Raw genomic sequence first — 19,220 nt, 5'->3', positions numbered from 1 at the left:
TGTTCCTGTGATAGTCAATAGTTTACATTGCCTTGGCCGGAGGCTTGCAAATGATGAAAACCCTATTTTTACATTGACGTACATTTCATTAAAGCGATTAAAAGCTTCTCTCAATGTCATCATTAACAATCTTTTCTGAACAGCTAATCTCTTATTTCCTGTCTTTACGCTAACAAAATCTCTTTGGCCTGGCATTGCACGGCTTATATCATCGTCCTCAAAAAAATTCAAAACCAGTTCTTTTGTTTCATTACTCAAAGCTTTTCCAGAGCTTGAACCTTGAGATGAATCAAATACATTATCTCTTTCCTTTCTTGCATCTGATGCCATATTTCTACTGGTTTTAAATTCGTCTACAATTTTTTGTACTGACCATGATTTTGGCAACAATGATAAAATTGATAGTTTTTCTTGCCTTGTGGCTGAATTTAAAAATTTAATTTTCATATTTTCTATGACTTCATCAAACTCGTTTGCTTTTTCTGTTTTAGCGTCTAATTTAAAAAGATTTCTTCGTACACCTTCGACGATTTCAGCGCACTTTTTTTCAGGATAGTGAACATTTTTAACCTTACCTAAATCTATAGGCGAAACACGAATAGCTGCTATTCCTCGGTTGAATATTTCGACGTCTACAGGCATCGTGAAGTCTTCATTTGATTTAATTGTGCTTAGCGTTGACTCTGATGGTATCGTGACCAAACTTTCATAGCTTTGCGAATCAGGTACATCAGGTATGGTCTGAACAGTTGGCATCCTTGAGCCGCCGGCTACGCTTTGTTCCTCGTTTTGGGTGAGGTGAGCTCTTGAATCAATATGTAGACGGCAAGACGAACAAACACGAAAATCCTTGGTGTTCAGTGTGGATACCTTGGAAAATCCAATTGATTTTAGTTTTTGGATGATACCATCCGTGAGATATCGCAGCTCTTTCGAACACTGAATGTCTTTGAATGGGCGAATACATCTTATTTTACTCATTTTGTAATCTGTAACATAGAAAATATTTTCCAATTGTTAGTTTTGTACGAAAATATCACAAAACATATAATTAAAATGTGTATTTAAAACTTACCTTTGCACCAAAACGTGTTACACTTTCCTTTACAATTATTATGTTATCAAACAACACTGGATCTCGTTCAAAAACACAGGATTATGAGCTGAAATTACTATAATCACTATGCTACTAGCAACCTTTCTGCATTTACTGTTTGGTTTTCCCTAGTAGATACTGGATGAATTCAGAACCGAGTCAGACATTATTATACAGCTCACGGGTAGAAATCATAGAATGCTGGGTAAAGACTGTTGGAAGATAGGTAGAGTTGAACGCTCAGGTATCGTCGAACCTTCAGGTACGAGTTTGGAGAGTTGGAGCGAGGTAGATTTGCTGGCGTAGGTATATTGTTATTGAAGAAGATTGTAAATTGTATATACCTGGAATGAATAAAAAGTGCGGCGGTTGTTGATTGAGGTATCAGTTTGATGGAAGGTGACTACTGCGTTCTTTTTATTTATTATTAAGGAACGGTCAACGACGGAGCTAGCCTCGTTATGGCCAGCGTGGCCATGGTGGACTAGTTCCAACAAAGACCATGTTTACAATCACCAACTGTACGTAGTACAGCTAACTGGTATCTGATTACCTGTATCTAATACTTGTTAGCACGTTTTCAGCACAACGCACCAAAAATCATTTGAAGAAATCATTGTTCCTGATAGTGGGATTTTGTAACTTGTTTTTCAAAATACTTTTAAGGCAGAGAATTTCACTCGAATCTTTAAGCTGTCAGTGTCATTTTAACTCAAAATTTTCCAATCTTTCCGAAAAAAATACTTTTGAAACTAGAAAAACACGGAGTACATCCGAAAAAGGCCAAAACTTATTAAGTTATCAAAAAAAAACAATATTAAATCAGTAATATCTTCTAAACGGTGCATCTTAGAAAAATGTTACCGAAGTACTTTTTGTTTGAAAATTTGATGTACTTTCATAAAATTAGGGTGACAAACTTTTTTGACTTTTCTTAATAGCTTTTTTGAAAATTGTATTTTTTTAAAAAACAATTTTTTTCATCGTAACCTATTTTTCTCCAGAACAACCTACTGTGCACTAGATAGCATTTTCAGTCAGCTATAACATAAGGATAATAAAAAAATTATTGACATGTCACTTTAAAGGGAAAATTTATATTTTAGTTCAAAACACAAATACCAAACTTTTTTTTTTACCGTGCATATTTTCTCCATATAACACCAACAATTGTCTAAAACTTCGCCCAAGGCACCAAACCAATCGGATAAACCGTTTCCGAGATACAATTTTTTGAAGATATCATGTGCATTTTTCATAGGCCCTTCTCATAAGTAAGGCTAGATTCAAAATGGCGAACCAAGTATGCAAAACGGCGTTTTTCTTCCCTAAAAACTTGTATGCAAGGTTTCATGCAAATCAAAAAATACAAAAAATAAAAACTGGAAAAATTTCCCACTTGTTCGTGGAACCGCTCAATTAAGGGACGGAGTTACTGAACTCTGAGCTCTCTTTAAAATTCAGCTGGAGCTCTCACAATTACAATCGAATTCTTCCTGAAACTACAAATCTAGCACAAAACAGAAATTAAACTTCGGATCAGAAAGTAGCTCCACTTTTCATTGGCGAACACTAGCGCACCTAGCGGCATCTTCTGCCTGCAGTTAAGATATGCAGCATGCTATGAGTGCGCATTGAAAGCCCGTGTGTAACGCAACCACAACTCATCGCTTGATGAGCAGAAAAACGTACCACTTTTTGATTCACTTTGTGATTTGTTTTTACTTCCCCTTCTGTTCTGTGGATCTAGTCAAAACTATTTTAGAGTTCATTCCAAAATTCCCTAAGATTTTTTCTCTAATATGTTCTGTTATCATCCGTAGAATTTAATCTTAAACCTTCTCAAAATTACTTTGGAAGATCAAAATTCTCTTAATTCTTCAAAGTGACTAAAAATGTAGCGGTTAGTAATGTTTGAGGGTCTTTAAATTTTGTTCAAGGTCCTGAATATTATTTTTTATTAATTACTTTATTTGTACAGGAAGGTCCTGAATATGTTATATCAGTTTCTTCCAGTGATTACGAATGTCCCGATTTCTCAGTTGACTGGATATCCTGAGTTTGAAAAAAAAATACACTAGTTTTATTCACGATCCAATATATACTTCACAATTTTAGGTCATGTCATCAAGTTTCATGTTTTTTTCAGAACACTGAGTTATTTTGTTCTCATTAATTGGTATTCAAATATGATCGATAGACTATTGAGAAATTCAGAGAGATTTAGAGAAGCTTGATAAACTTAATTCAAAGCAGTTTAGTAGCCTCAGATCTTGAAATATTTTCTGTGCCTGATTTTCACTCATCTTTTTGTTTTTCAAATTTCGGTTTTAAGAACAATAGTTTCACAGAAGAGAACCAAACGCAAGGCAATAGCCCAACTAACAATTTTCACAATGTAAACGCTTTACTCATTTCATTTATTTAGTCTCAAGCTGTATTCAAACGTTATACGATATGAGGAAACCTTTACTTAACCTCTATACAAGCAAATCTGGCGAAGTTAGTCAGCTACTTATGGCTGTTGGAACGGTCGGGAGAAGCTCTTATTGCATATCCATTAACGCTTCTATACAGCTGTTATCCTGCTGTTTAATTGTGTGTGAACTTGAAAGGCGCTTATTCAACCTTTTCCCGGTTATCCAATAATCACTACACAGCTTTCTCTTGAAGCCGGGTTAAATACTGCTTACGCTTTTTTATGAAGGAATTTATTGAGTTTATTTTGCTGTGAATCAAGTTAATCGAAATTAGTTACAATTCATCATCAAATTATCTAACCCTGCACCGGAACCTGGAATCGAACTTGCGACGACCGCATTGGCAAACCTTGACACTACCAACTGTGCTACGCCAACACTTTGAACTTATGTAAACAAATCAACATTCCCTTCTACAACAAAATCGCTGAGTAGAGGCTTTATAATAGTACACATGAATCACTTTTCTCGACTAGTCATAAAAGAGCAGAGTAAAAGCTGTAAAACTGCACACGTCTAAAAATAAACCTAGTTGACTGTGAAAATGCTTCCGAAGTTGCTCTAACACAGTTTATAAGCTGAGTACAGGTTGTTTAGTTTTTGAAAAAGCACTTTTGATGTTTATGTTATTCAGCAAGAGTGGTTGGTTGTATAGAAGCCATCAAATGATTAATATATTCACTTTGTTAGCTTTGTTTTGCAGCTACAAGTTGAAAGTTGGGTAGTGTGTGTATAGAAGTGACATTAGCGTTTATTGGCTGATGTTATTCAGTGCGACTGACAAATTGAATAATGGTTGTGAGAAAGTTGAGTAAACGCTCTCCAAAACTATTTTGCTAGCTTTTGCTTGTAGCTGTATCTGCAGCTTCTTTTCAGCTACTTTACAGCACAACGCTGGAAAAGTTGGCTTACACAGCTGAAAATGTTAGTTGGGAGGTTTATAGCTTTGAACACTCGTTATTTTATCTTATACCACAGACAAACAGACGTAACTCTTTGAAAAAGTTTTTCTTGAAAACATAGTATCTCAAAACATAGGACCTCAGTAGTGACTTCTTTCAGGCTTCTCGCGGAAAACAAGCTTACTCGCTAACTCGCAAACAATATTGCATAAAAGTTCTATAGAATGTATAGAAACGTCAAAGTGATCCGATGCCAGCGCTGTGGCGAGTAGTTCGCGGAACTCATAATATTCAAATCAACCGTTTAATGCGTGAACGAAGATACACAATGAAGAGTTACGTCTGTTTGTCTGTGCTTATACGATCTGCAATAAATATGACTGTTTTCAGCGCTAACTCAATTCAAACTACATCAAAATAAATAAAATCAACGTGCGCTGTTACCTGTAGACAGAAGCAGCTGTGTGTTTTTCGGTGCGGATTACACGATATTCTGTTGTTCGATAGCAACTATTGTTGCGGTGCTTGCTCGTTATCTGAAGTTTGTTCATATTTGTCGTTGCCCCGTTGGAAGCATACAGCTGGAGATGTCGGTGCAAATAAAGCTGACGATTATATTCAGCTTCACAACAGGCAATTAATCATATCGTCCGGCCATTTCCACAGAGACGGCGCTGTTCCGCTGGTAGGAAGTGATGAAAATCCCCATATTGAAATTGAGAGAAGTGGGAATTATTCGCTTTCGTAGCATATCCAGGTCAAAAAACCCTAAAGAAATTATTCAAGGACTTTGTCGTTCAGTTTTTTCCCGAAAATTATTGTTAAACAAGCTACAATTAAATAAAAATGATTTTTCCGCATACAGTTTTACCTGCCTTACAACCAGTTCCCAGAGTGCCAAAAAAATCGAAATTGAGAGAGAAAATTTGCTCTCACGACCTCAATCTCTCAACATGCCGTATATTTTGATGACACTCGATTTGTGATTTCCCTTTCACAGATTACAAAATAGAGTACCTGACACTGCAAAACAAGTCTGGTACCTCTATATATGCATTTAGTTTAACATTTGAAGTCCCTCCTTTTTTACATATTCTGCTCAAAAGATACTTTCTGTCAAGCCCCATTCATAAAAATCAGCGGGAAATTCTGTGAGGGGTGAGCAGAATGTGTAAAAAAGGAGGGACTTCGAATAAGATGCAGATATAGAGGTACCAGACATGTTTTGCACTGCAGTGTCCTCTGTGAACAATTAACGGAAAACATATTGTGTGTAGTTTCCGATAGATGTCAACACAAAAAACATCAGTGACATCTGATGGAACATGAATGCAGAAGCTTGACAAAATGATTTATTAGAGACCCTCCATGAGTAAAGTTGCAAATTTCGTGAAAGCGTTGGACGCGGATCTCGCTTAGATGATTGCTACATACAGGATAGCTGAAGAGAAATCAATGTTCATATAGTTCAAATAGAAACAATCGATGCTTCATTGCTTGTTGCATAACCGTGAGCAATTAGTTTCCATTATGCTGATGAAACGGCAGTCGAGGTACGCATGTCACCTGCGCACAGTGGTGCCAAGGGTATCAAAACACGCGCTTTTTTATCGCGAGTCATTTTGTTAGTCATTAGAAATAACCCAGGTTGCTTGGTTATCCATTTGTATGCCTCTTTTCACACCTACTCGATAGCAGTCCTGTGGTTTCACAAAATCGTCATTTCAAATTCTGAAAAGTTACAACTTTTAATGCAAGTATTTTGGTTAAGGGTCAAGTGGGGGCGGTCTGGTTTCTTCACCATTTTATTGCATTTTCTTGAACTTTCAATTGCTCAATGAATGGCCTGCTTGTTTTTGCCCGTTTAGAAGCTATTGTTATTAGAAGTTGGGTAATTTTCAACCAAAAAATGTAAATAACTTTTCAAATATTGATGGTAGCAATTTGCAGTCTTCTGTTAAGTTATGTAATTTAATATTTCTAACATATTTGTAGAACATGCCAGACATGTAGAAATATTGTTGAAAAAGTTACAGATACAAAACTGATTTTAACGATGTCTCTACAAAAAAAAACCTTCATATCTCAGCAGTTATAAGAGCAAGAAACTTATAGTTTTCAGCAAAGTTGTTGACAGTAATGTTCTCTACAGCTTTGCCCAAGAAAATTATTTTGTATCTTTTATATTGAAAAAATAAATTTTGCATCTCACTTTTAGGTGGATAAATCTTTAATTTTATGTTACCATCAGAAGGAGTGTTTTAACTCGAGAAACTTCTCAGAAGACAACCATTTTAGCGTAAATAAAAAAGCGCGTGTTTTGATACCCTTGGAACCACTGTGCTGCGGGGAGCAACGTTCAATACGAACGAGTGAACGATCTGCTACCAGAAGTCCAGGATTGCGATCTACCGTTGGTACTGGGTAAATACAGTGATGTGAAGCGTGATGTTCGGGAGAAATTTCCAGCGGACTTGGACAACGACATGTACACTAGTGTATGAGATGTATAAACTAGTGGAAGTTAATATAAGGACACATTAAAAACCATGCCTCCTCCAAAATCTAAGAATCAGAAGAATTCTATATCATGTGTGTTTGTAATGCTATAATATGAGCCTTAGAAAGAACCAATTGCATCATTTAGGTTGGAGAAATAAATGGAAATGTGATTTTCTCCTTCGGAAATAAATATAAGGGCGCCTTACAACAATGTACACGAAAGGAAAATCAATTATTTAATTCATGAAACACACTTATACATTTTTGCCAAAGCATCAGCCTTACACATTCCATAAGACAAACCACTTAGGTCCTATTAGAATGCATAAAAGGTATGTGTGACCGCTTATACATTTCATTTGACACATGATCTTTATTAACTTTTTGCAAGGCGTCTGCTTATTAATTGACTTATACATTTTATGAATAATCAGCAATGGAAATTTGCCAAAAGGTATAAGGAGATTTCTATCCGTGTATGGGAAATTGGTCATTTTCGAAACATTATTTAGCATGTCAACAATTATTGTGGCACCAAAATAATCAAAGAGTTAGTTCAAATAATCATTGACCTTCATTTCTGAAAAGTTGTAAGCAGATCCAATCGCTAGAAGTTTGCGAAAATCACAAAAATCATTGGTTGATCAGCGATGATCAAATAAAGTGTCCTTATATTAATTTCCACTAGTGTATATAGCCGGCGCCGGTAGTGTAGTGGTAAGCGTGACTGTTTTCTCACCCCAATGGGTCTGGGTTCAATCCCAGCCGAGGTCGGTGGGATTTTTATGAAGCACAAACATCTCTGGTCACGTCTTCCTTCGGAAGGGAAGTAAAGCCGATGGTCTCGGCCCAAGTGTGTTGAATGGGTGTGAAATCCTACGCAGGTGTGGAAGCTGTCTTCCCGCACATTCGATTGACGTCAATGGATGGCAATCGATGTTACCGACGCCAGGGAGGCAGTTCACACTTCTGGACCCTACCTAAGGACCCTCAACTCATAGATCGACGACCAACTAAAGCCCTACAGTAAAAGTATGGACGTCTGTCAAAAGTTGTTCCAATCGAACCGTCAAAATGCACAGCTTTGCTCGATTGGAACAGCTTTTTTTCAGTTTTGTGGTGACAGTCGTCCATACTTTAACTAGAGGGCTTTAGGACCAACGGCCTTACTTCCCTTCCGAAGGAAGGCGTGATCATAGATGTTATGCATCAGAACATCCCGGGGGCGCCGACTGGGATTGAATTCAGGCATGCTGGGGTGAGAGGTAATCACGCTTACCACTACACAACCGGCGCCGCTGATGTCTGTCGGTTATTGGCACTAGATTGCGGAACAGAGACCGTCTTTAAATAAAGGAAAGAAAACAAAAAATTAAAAATTCCAAAATCGCTGCATTTCCTCAATCAGAAGGGGAACATAATCTATCAAGAAAAGAAAAGCTTGTGTTTCCATTGTAAGATGGAGGGGCACCGGATGAATTCCAGCCCCAAGCGGAAGGATTGGAAGGTGCCAGTAAAACATCAACAAGAAGACGAAAGTCAACAACCGAACGAAGAATAGAGCTGTATTAGTAGGTATGCTGGTCTAGTGACTGGAGGTGCATCGTCAATGGACAACGTCAATAAATACACAGAGAAAGTGGTTGAGGTGCTGGAAAAAGAGCTGGTGGAGATCGACGTGACGTCCCCGGAAGCCGAGAAGAATGTTGGAGAGGAGCAATCGATGCTCAGAAACAGCAGCCGCCTGTTTTGAAGCATTGAAACAACGCTTACCTACTGCTGCTACATATTCGGAATAGAAGACTATACCGAAAAGGAGCGTATCAAGAACGTAAAAGGAAAGCAGAAGCAAAACTCAAGACAGCTCTCAGTAAACGTAAGAAGAACTTCGAAACCATGTTTCTCATAAGTATGCTTTATAATAATAAAAATATTCACTGATTCTCGGATCCATGGAGCCCATTTCAACATTTGAGCCTCAATAAATAAAAGCTGATGGACTAAATAAAACTGGACTCCAAATCAATGTTTGGACCATTTTTCTTAAGGACCGTGCATATCGTAGTTGTTACTCCGTTACAGACCAGAACCAGTGAAATTGTACAGAGAACCACATATGCGAATGTACGTATTCTCGTCAATCTAAGCAGTGTCCATACTTCTATTAACAATTTGTCAGCGTCACGCACACGTATGACGTGTTGTTTGTTTACATTTATCTGCTGCTTGCAATGCTCGACAGAATCGTTCGAAACGTGTTGAAAACGTTTTTGCAACGCTCCAAACTTTTCTGGGGAATGCTTCTATTGTCGGCAGTCTCTTTTTCTTCGGCAACCTATCCATTTGAACTGCGTATTAACTAGCTGTTCTATTATCGGCAACTCGTAATCAACCGTGTTTTGTAGTGCGCATGTTTCATTTGCAGAAAACCCTGACATAACAGATTTGTTCAATGTTAAAAACGTAATCAGATTGAAGATAAAAGACTAAGGAATCGTTTAAACCGAAGCCGTAATCTATCCTAATAGATGGAGCTTGGGATTAGCTTTTCATCTTCAATGGACACAAGTTTACTGATTCATTCTATTTATAGGTCAGTACCCACATCCTCACGGTCTTTGGGGAGGTGAAGGATGATTAGTTTGACAATCGTTGTTACTAGAGACTGAGTATACCTCTGCATCTCCACAATTGCCACGGGAAGGATAGTTGTGTGTTAGTGGGTCGGTTTAATTTAAGATCAGGATTCACTGTGGTAAGTGATGCGATCAGTGAAACCTGCCAACTTGTTTTGATATTTGGGGATGGAATAGAACATAGTGACAAATTGCAAAGAACGGGACTAACCTGAGATTGAACTACCGACCTTCTACTCAGTAAGCAGAAACGGTAACCACTAAGCTACCGAGCATCTATAAATCAATGTTTTGGTAAATTCACTGACAAAAGCGATTTCAATTGGGAAATTTTTCACCATACAGGGAGGTACCGTTGGTTGTAGATGGAATTTTAGCCGTTTTTTTTTTATTTATTTCTTGATTCCGGTTTTTTATAAATAATGATAGCATTTGTGGTCAGTATTATTACTACCAAAAATCAGGCAGCAAGGAATTGGGAAAAAGGAATACCGGCTAAAATTCCCTCCGCAAACAACGGTACCTCCCTGTAAATATAATATATAAGACGATTTGCATCACAATTGCTGATTCCACCAGCAAACGTGGTCTGCCTTTGGCAACGATGCACAATGATTGTTTCGAGTTGAAAAAAATATGAACACAAACGCTCACAAAGTTATAAATATGTAATTTTCAGATAAATTCGCATAAATGTTTATTTTATTTCATTAATTCTTATCTTATGTGCCAGGAGCACTCATGATATTCGTTATCGTTTTTTTAAGTCCGGTTGTGAATGACACAATCCTACCAGTCCAGTGAAACACGTAAAGCCTGGCCTAACCGGCCTGGTTCAGAAACGATATGACAAAAGTTTCAAAATTTATCTCTTCCCCGTCTCGCTTTAATTCGAAATAGAAAGAGAGGGAGACCATCCATTCTGCATATTTTGGTTCAAACCAGCTGCTTCAATTCGCGACATCATTCGTCCCTGGGGGCAGTGTGGTTTGGAAATTAGAACATTTCATTCCCAGCGGATGCCCCCGGAATAGATATAACACAAAGCTATGTGATACCAAACTGAACTGTTCGTTCAATTCCACTTCCTCTTCCAAGAGACGACCATGCACAAGCCATTCGAACAGTTTAGACTCAACATTTTCTACGGCTAAACTTTTCACCCTCTAAATCCCTCACACGTTGTATGGTTCTCATAACTGTGTCCGCAACGGCTCGAGCTTGAGAGAAGGCCAGACCATGGAATCAAGACACAAGGATGATTTGGATGAATGGTGTTGAATATTTGATTGCTTTTAATTAAAATTTCTCGACATGGTACACTCTCTGTTCCAGCAGGGTTGGAATGCTTAACAATTCACTTCGAGAATTTGTTGGGAAAAAAAAATCATGGACTACAGAATTAAAATCAATCCGTCAGATCAATTGATTTCATACTGCAAATTGATCAAATCAAACAGTTGATGACAAGTGACTTATATAAAATCTCCACAACACAGTGGTTTCCCCATAGCCCATAATATCGCATAACATGGTCTAAGATGTATGTTTCAATGTATACCGCATATTTTTGCCGATTTTGCACTTAATCATAATTCACATATTTAAATCAACCAACATTGCTTACAGGAGTTATTACATTTATTACATAGCACTATGGCCGTAAACTGCAATGCACTATAAGGGTTTGATGTCATTGAAAGAGTTTGTCTACAAGACTTATCTTACAAATAGTTTGAAGTATATATGGACAACAAAGGCCAGGGTTAACGACTAAGTTGAAATATATGCATACAATAACTATACGATATAACTGTAAATATTAATAAATTTTCACATTTAAATGTATGCGTTACTGTAACTTTACTCTGGATTTTTATTCTTTATTAGAGAATTAGAGATTATAGAAGTTACACACAAGCCTTTACCACCGATACTCTTTGTAAACACCCCATACTCGCAGTTAACATAAACATTGCACCAAGCGGACAACGTAGTAACAGATCATAAACAACACTCAGCGAACAACAGTGCAACTAAGCATAACAGCATCCGGATAAACAACACTCAGCGAACAACAGTGCAACTAAGCATAACAGCATCCGGCGGTGAATACGGAATAAAGTTAGTCTTTGACTGGTAGTGACTTGGAATAGTTTAGTTTTTAAAAACTTCTCCAACAAGCCTTCGCATTTAACTTAGATAATAGAGCAAAGCTTCTTTTTTTAACCAATGTTATCTCTAGTTCCAATCATCTTTTTCTCATCAAGGTTACAAAAGGGTACGGATAATATTCTATAGGTTTTGTGGGCAGAACCATGTTCTTTCAGAATATGCGTAGAAGTTTTGCTCTTATTTGGTCCTTTTGGAGGAAGGTGTCCTGGAAAAATATACTTTTTTTTTACACAAAAACAGGAATAACTTTCGTAAAATAACAACTATCAATTCCCACCTCTTCTCAAAAGATGCGTCCTCTCATGATCTTGAAGTTATTTGAAAATGACTCTCAAAATAAAACAGAAAGAAAAAAGCTAGAGCGAAAAACTGTTTTCAGATCCACCGTATCTGAATTTATAAAAACGTTCGTAGAATTATGTCTTCATGAGATACAATTTTGATGTCTTTGGCAAAATTGCATGATATTGTGCAAGCAAATTTTCTCCTAAAACATATAAATAAAAAGTTATGATTTATTTTTATTTTGAAAAAAACATAACCACCGTAGTCACCACATAATCCAAAAGCAAGATCTTATCTTGTAAACAAACTCGTCCCAAGACGTCAAACCCCTAGAGTGCGTAGTTTTCGAGATATCGATTTTTATCGTGAAATTTTGCATTTTCGACCATAGTGCATAGGCCAGGAACAAATGATTTTTTTTTTACTTTTGAAAAAAATGTAACACGTTTCATCGCTTGCTCATGATATTTGTAATATTATTTTTTTCTTATGAAACTAATTAAATAATACACTACAATTACAAAACGGTCTTTAAGGACAATGAATTCCTCCTCAATCCTTTAATATACTCTTCATTAAATTTAATTTATTAGAGGTATTACTTGTGATATTTCACGACTTTTTATGTAATTCAGGATCTGCTAACAATTGTAGTTACTAGATCTTAGGATTATCATACTTTTCAAAAGTAGTTTCCAAGATTTCATGTGTTCTAGTTTAATCTTTTTCAAGATCTTCTATATAGTATATTTTCTCATCACTTGTTTACCTTAAAAAATTTCACTCAACGTTGTTGAAAATGTAGTTACATTATTTTACAAAAATTTACTTAGAACTATCCCAGTATTTCTTCAGATTCTCTCAACATTTACCTTGAAATTATCTGCAATAAAGGCTACGTTTTCTCCTTAGAACACTCTAAACATTCTCTCCAGAACTCAAAGCATTCAATCAACAATCCTCTTGCAATAATTTGCTAAAATTTACTTCTGTAGCTCTCTTTAACGTCTTGTTGCATTCTACAAAACAAAATTTCTTCTGAATTATCATCTCGATTCCCTTGGAGCACTCCTTAGAATGCGATTTCAACTATCTTAGATGGTTTCATCATTTTCTATTTGAAAATCTGCAATTTTCGCTTGTGTACCATTGAAATTTTCTTCACATCTCTGGATAATCAATTCTCAGAATGTTCTTGAAATTCACTTTAGAAATGCCTTGTGATTATACTAAAAAACACAAATTTCAATCTCCTTGAAACATATCTCGAAGTTTCCTTGATCCATTGTTATACTGTAGTTAGCCAGTAAAAAATTAACCAGTAAAAAATCTTAATCAATATTCTAAAGGTATGTTCAAGGAATTCGAGTTCAACAATAACAACCGGTGTTGATATGTTAGAGAGTGCAGTTTCGAACCCCTTTGGATACGGTTGTTTTTTAAGTTTGTTCTCTGTTTTTTGTGTGCGTTCGTTTTCATAGTTTTCAGCTGTATTTTCCGGCTTAGCGCTGGCCCTCTGCCTCCGATTGGTACTTTTCTTGCTTTCCGGGAAGTTTTAGAATCGAAAAAGAAAACGTGATTCATCATGTTTTCAAGCATCAGAAGAGAGATGTTGCAATCTGCGTTGTTTGATTTTTTTTTCTCCCGGACCAGAAATTTGTGGCATCGCGAGTGATAGTTTATTTATGCGTTGTATGATTTTATGAGCGGTCGCTTCGTGTTCGCGTCAAGGAGATGCAAGTTGCCACGTCCACTTGGAGCAATCGACTATATTAGACCAGAGGATTGATTTCCGTAAAGCGGGTCTATGATCGGAACTACTACACCAAACGTGACAGAGCTGCTTGCCAAGGATTCACTTGGGCTGATTTGGTGAGATTGTTCCTTTTTTCTACTTTTATCTACGTAAGAAGTACTGCTGAGAATTTGTTCGGAAATCCGAGGAATCGGAAACGGTTTGAGTGCGCGGCGCGAGCGAGAGAGTGTCCTGTTGAAGCAACCTGTATAATTATATTTACCTGAAAGGGAATTTTCGGTCTGTGAAATTTTTGACTGTGAAAAATGAAGGCGAACTTGCAGCAGAGTGAAATCCGCAGTTTACAAAACAGAAAGAAGAAGAAGAACATTTTCTCGAGTGATTTTCTACGGCCAATATGCTAAAGATATAAAAAAGGAAACGTCCGAAAGTGGCTGTATAACAATTATTCACAAGCATTATTCCAAGTTAATTCAAGAATAGTTTGATGATGATAAATCTTCCTAATATTCACATTACAGTTATGACCCGATCCTGTCGTGTGATTTCATATCTTCCTCCTTCAAGATGGATGTTTAAGATACACATACTCTGCTAGCTGACAAAATGGGGTCATTGCTGTATAATTATTCTCTTTTTTCAGCCTTCATTCAGACTGGATCTATTGATTTAAATTATTTAAGTTTTCTTCCAGCTCTTCGATAACGGAAAATCATTAGATTTATACCAGCTTCACCCTGGTTTTGTCTGTTGATTTGATTTGTTTGAATTGGTTTTCAGCTCTTTGGTGTTGGAAGTTGCGGGCGGTCAATTTTGCTCATGCTCATGCTCTAAGTTTATTTTCAGCTTTTCGATGATGGAACGTCTTCAGATTTATATTACAATGATCCACCATTTTGTTTAGGCTTCAGGCAAATCCAAGTACAATGCATGATAACACTGATTCATTCAAAACCATGGTCGCATCACTTATCAAGGTGAATCCTGATCCAACGAACCCAACTTACTAACAAAATCTCCTTTCCTGTATCTTTTGTTGGGGTGCAGAGGTAAACACGACCTACAAACAACAGAGATCACTCTAATATTCCTTCCCTATTCCCATTGATGGCAAGGACGTGGCCGACGCCGTTATTGATCTACAAAATATGGAGTCACTGAAACTTGTACAATGAGAATGGTCGGTCACTCCCAGCCCCATTCAGTTGATTCATTGTACAATTTCACTGATTCTGACCAATCGCGGAGTAGCAACCATTGATATGTGCAGTCAGTCTAAGCTAAGCTAAGCTAAGTTACTAGCAACCGGTGTTGAAATGTTAGATTTCACGTCTTATGAAATTCTTTTGAGTTTTAATTATCTGAATTAAAACTATCAAACACTCATTCTTCACAATTTAAAACCAACACATACACGGGAATAAATTCGTTCCAAAATTTGTCAACCTCAAGTCACGAATTTCGGAAAAAGTCATTTTTTTTGATAACGAAAATACACAATGTTTGAAAAATCATGGAATTGTGAACATTACTCTTCAAAATAAACGTAACGCCTGCGTTACGGCAGGGCTGGTAGTGGATATGTAATATAATAGTAGTGACTTTAGTGACTAAAATAACGAAAATAGTGACTTTAAAGCAATAAAAAAGTGACTAAATAATAGTGAAATTTATTGATCGGAAAAAATGGTTACAATATTTCGTTTACTGCGACCCACATCGAGAATTTTTATAAACTCACAATCACAACCTATCCTGAGCATTTTTCAGGCTCCTCTAAAATAAAACAAATAATGGTTTAACGGTCCTATAAAATTTGTCTCGAAAAAATATTATTATTTTATTATACAGTAAACCAGGAATTCAGGGAAACCGGAAAAAAGCGCGAATTCGAAATCGCCGGGAAAAAATCTGGAAAGGCCCGTGAATTTTGATAAAAAAAACGGGAAAAATAAGATTCTGGAGCTATAAACAATTGCAAGACCCATGGACTGGAACATGTTTTCAGAATACAATCACTTTAATGAACTAAATATTATGAGAATTTTAAAAAAATTTTAGGTTAAATTCTGCAGATAACAACAATGTTCAGAGACAAATACCCCTAGATCTTTTTTTTTTAACTCTAAAGGAGATTTCACTAGAACTCCAAGTCATTTGTGGGACTCCAGACGTTCAGAGTAGAATCTTTAAGTATTTTTTTTTTTGAAAATTCGTGACGATTGTAAAGCGGATTCCAGGTCCATTTCAAATGAATATTCAAAATAAGTTCTTAGAAGAAATGTGATGACAATTGGCAGGAAATTCTTTAAAAAAATTAAAATACAATCAGGTGAATTCTAAAGAGAGTTTCAAGAATCTCGCGATAAATACCAAGGGAATCGAGTTTGAAGGGAACAATTCCAAAGGAATTCTGAGATGAGTTTTATGAGAATTCCGAGTTTAAATAATTCCAAGAGCATTTTGAAAAGAATTTTAAAGGTATTCTGAGGAGAATTCCAAGCGAATATTGAGAATAATTTAGTGAAGAGCTCCAAGATAATTATGAGCAGAATTGTATGAAAATTCTGAGGATAGTTTCATGGAAACTATAAGGAATATTCAGACTAATTCTAAATAGAATGTAAGGAGTATGTAAGGAAGTTTCAGTAAGATTTTTCGAAGCAAATCTTAGGTTGAATTCTTCGATTTTTAAGTGTTCTGAAATATTGTATAGACATTTTCAAGGGTCTCTCGGAGAGAATCCTAAATTAATTTTAGAGAAACTCTGATAATAACTCTGAGATAGTAAATTATTCTAAAGGAAATTTGAGAACAGTTCATAAAAATCCTGTAAAGAGTTTTGACCGAACTTTTTTTCAAAATAGATAAAACATCGAAAAATCTTAATGACTTCTTGATAAAAAAAAATCAACGATTTTTGGTATTTCCCGGTTGTGAAATATACATTTAACCGGATGCGATTGAGTCGAAGAGAAACAACCGGGAAAATTATTAAAATTCCGGGAAAACCCCGGTAAATTACAAATTCGGATTTGCTGGTCACCATGACTAATGCAAATTTTATTTTTGTTTTATATCACCCAAAATTTGAAAATTTAGCTCTATTTTAAATCGTTTTCCATTCTACGCTTTATCCAAAAAGTACACAAAATATATTTTTTTTATTAATTCATGCATTTATCATTAAATGACTCGCTTATACGTAAATTTTTTTTTTTTTTTGTTATTTAATAGTTTCCCCTCATCGACCTATTTGAGTGATGTCGGACATAAAATGACTATATTATTTGCATCATCGCTATAGCTTATCAGGTAATCAAATAATAATAACAAGACAAATGTTGACAATTTTTAGACAATTTTAAAGACCTCGGATATAGAATCTTTTGAAACACCTCTGCTATAGGACCTACACAAGTTTTCTAGATAGCGGTCCAAGAAAAAAAATTCTATTCTGGAACGAGGAAAATTTTCCAAAATGAACATCGGAAAATTTTCAAAAATCATGAATGCACACGGCAAATTAATCTAACTCATATTTGAGTCAAGTTCACTTAAATTCGCAAAATCGTAGGTCATGAGTAAATTTTTACTCAAAGATGCGTAAATGTCACTCATATGTGAATAAATACCATTCAAATATGAGTGATATTTGCTCATATTTGAGTAAAAATTTACGCAAATGCGAATTTTAGTGAACGGGACTCACATATGAGTCAGGTTTATTTGCCGTGTAGAATATTTTGCATGCGTCTCGGACTTATCATCTGGACATCGAAAGAAAATTGAAAGATCCCGAGTAAGGAAATGAGCTTTCTTTCCTTTCTTTTTAAAAAACACAAAGCACTGTACTTCACTAAGCACTAAGGTTATTCTTATTCACTTTTCACCTAATTTAACCTGACTTACTGCACCGACGACTAACCGAATGAAAAAGAGAGCGAGCCGCATGTCGCGAGCTGCTTTATAGACTAAAACTGCTAACTAATCATTTTTATTACCTGACCACTGTTTGGCGCGCAACGTGGCACGATGCGCCTGCTGCATTTCCTAACGGCTTCCCCCTGGGTTGAAAGTCGTCCTCGGCTTTCTTCGTCCTGGTGTTACGCCTGCGGCACCATTGAAATCTTCGGGTACTCTCTCCTCTCCGGTTCCGTTGTTATCTCCTCGCTACGATGGTCTTGAAGTTCCTCCCGACAGGATGTTGATGATCTCGGTACAGTCATTTTCCAGATCCAGAATGATACCTTTGTGATAAGAATGATTGATATTAACAAGCCAAAACCAAGCGATGACCACCCGATGAGCTTGAGCTTCCAATGTATATTGTCCGTCTTTAGGTTGATGTGATCGATATGATCACGTTGTTCCAAATGTAATGTCTGTAAATATTCGATAGGGAATTTGTTCACCAGCGCTGTAGAATTTACCTTCAATCCCGTGGTTGGTGTGAACGATGCCAACCGGATCTCCTTGTTAACGTTTGAGTACATTTCGTCGTTGATAAAAATTGTACAGTTGGAAAACTGGACAAGGAAAGAACCCTTGAGTTTTCTGTTGTTCAATGAGCAGTTCGAAGTTATTGTTACTTCCGCATCATTGATTATGATATTTGAATCGTCGATTCTTTTAATGATATTGTTGGTGTATGTACGTTCCATAGGGCATTGGGTTGGCTCACCTTTCATCAGCTGTTGAATACAACTTGTCATTGGCTCCAGTTGTGAGTTTGAACAGATGTAAATATTTCTGCTCATCGTGCATAATGATTTTAAGGCAAATGATGTCTGTCCTTGCAGATAATAGTTTGTTGATATGTGAATGCGTGAGTTGTTGAATGTTACCGGTTCAATGTAGTTGAGACTATATTCCGCATCCTTGATCCTTGGAATCTTCAAGATGTAGGCAATTGATTCCTTTGATGACACGACGTAAGCACTAGCGAAATCTAGGGCTCCTACGATGAGACCACTTCCTTCCAGGAGACTTTGGATCTTCGTCATCTCCGCAGCGGTGATGATTCTGCTACTCGGGATGCCATGTTGGGCCAAAACAATAGCTTCTTCTAAATTTTCTAGCTGTTGTGTAAGTTCGTCTAAGCAAAAGAGTAAACCTACCAATCCAAAATCTTTTCTATTTTCTGATGCTATGTCATTCAATTGATCTGCTACATTATTTAATTTTCTGGTCATGTTTTGAATTCTATTTTCAAACATATGATTTTCAACTTTTTGTCTGTTTGCCATGTACATTTCCAGTAAGGTGCTGTGGAATCGTTCCACGATACCATTACTATCACTGCAGCTGGCGAAATGCAAGGTGATGCCATGATTTAGAAGGAATTCTCTAAATTTTGAATTTCGAAAGCTTGTTGCCTGATCACAA

General features: G+C 36.5%; 2 protein-coding genes across 2 annotated transcripts in view; one reads left to right on the top strand and one right to left on the bottom strand.

Annotated features, from left to right (window-relative positions):
• LOC135706541 (protein turtle homolog A-like) overlaps positions 1-19,220 on the top strand; it is a 1,327,166-nt gene that overhangs the window by 1,181,276 nt on the left and 126,670 nt on the right. The window lies entirely within an intron of this gene.
• On the bottom strand, positions 17,939-19,051 carry LOC135706604 (uncharacterized). The gene has a single exon (XM_065228252.1). The coding sequence runs from the start codon at positions 19,049-19,051 to the stop codon at positions 17,939-17,941; it is 1,113 nt and encodes a 370-aa protein (XP_065084324.1).

This window comes from Ochlerotatus camptorhynchus, unplaced genomic scaffold, assembly GCF_037179485.1.
Source record: "Ochlerotatus camptorhynchus isolate MF236.1 unplaced genomic scaffold, CSIRO-AGI_Acam_v1.1 ptg000284l, whole genome shotgun sequence".
Classification (NCBI taxonomy): Eukaryota; Metazoa; Arthropoda; class Insecta; order Diptera; family Culicidae; genus Ochlerotatus; species Ochlerotatus camptorhynchus.
This window is presented reverse-complemented; position numbering and strand designations above follow the sequence as displayed.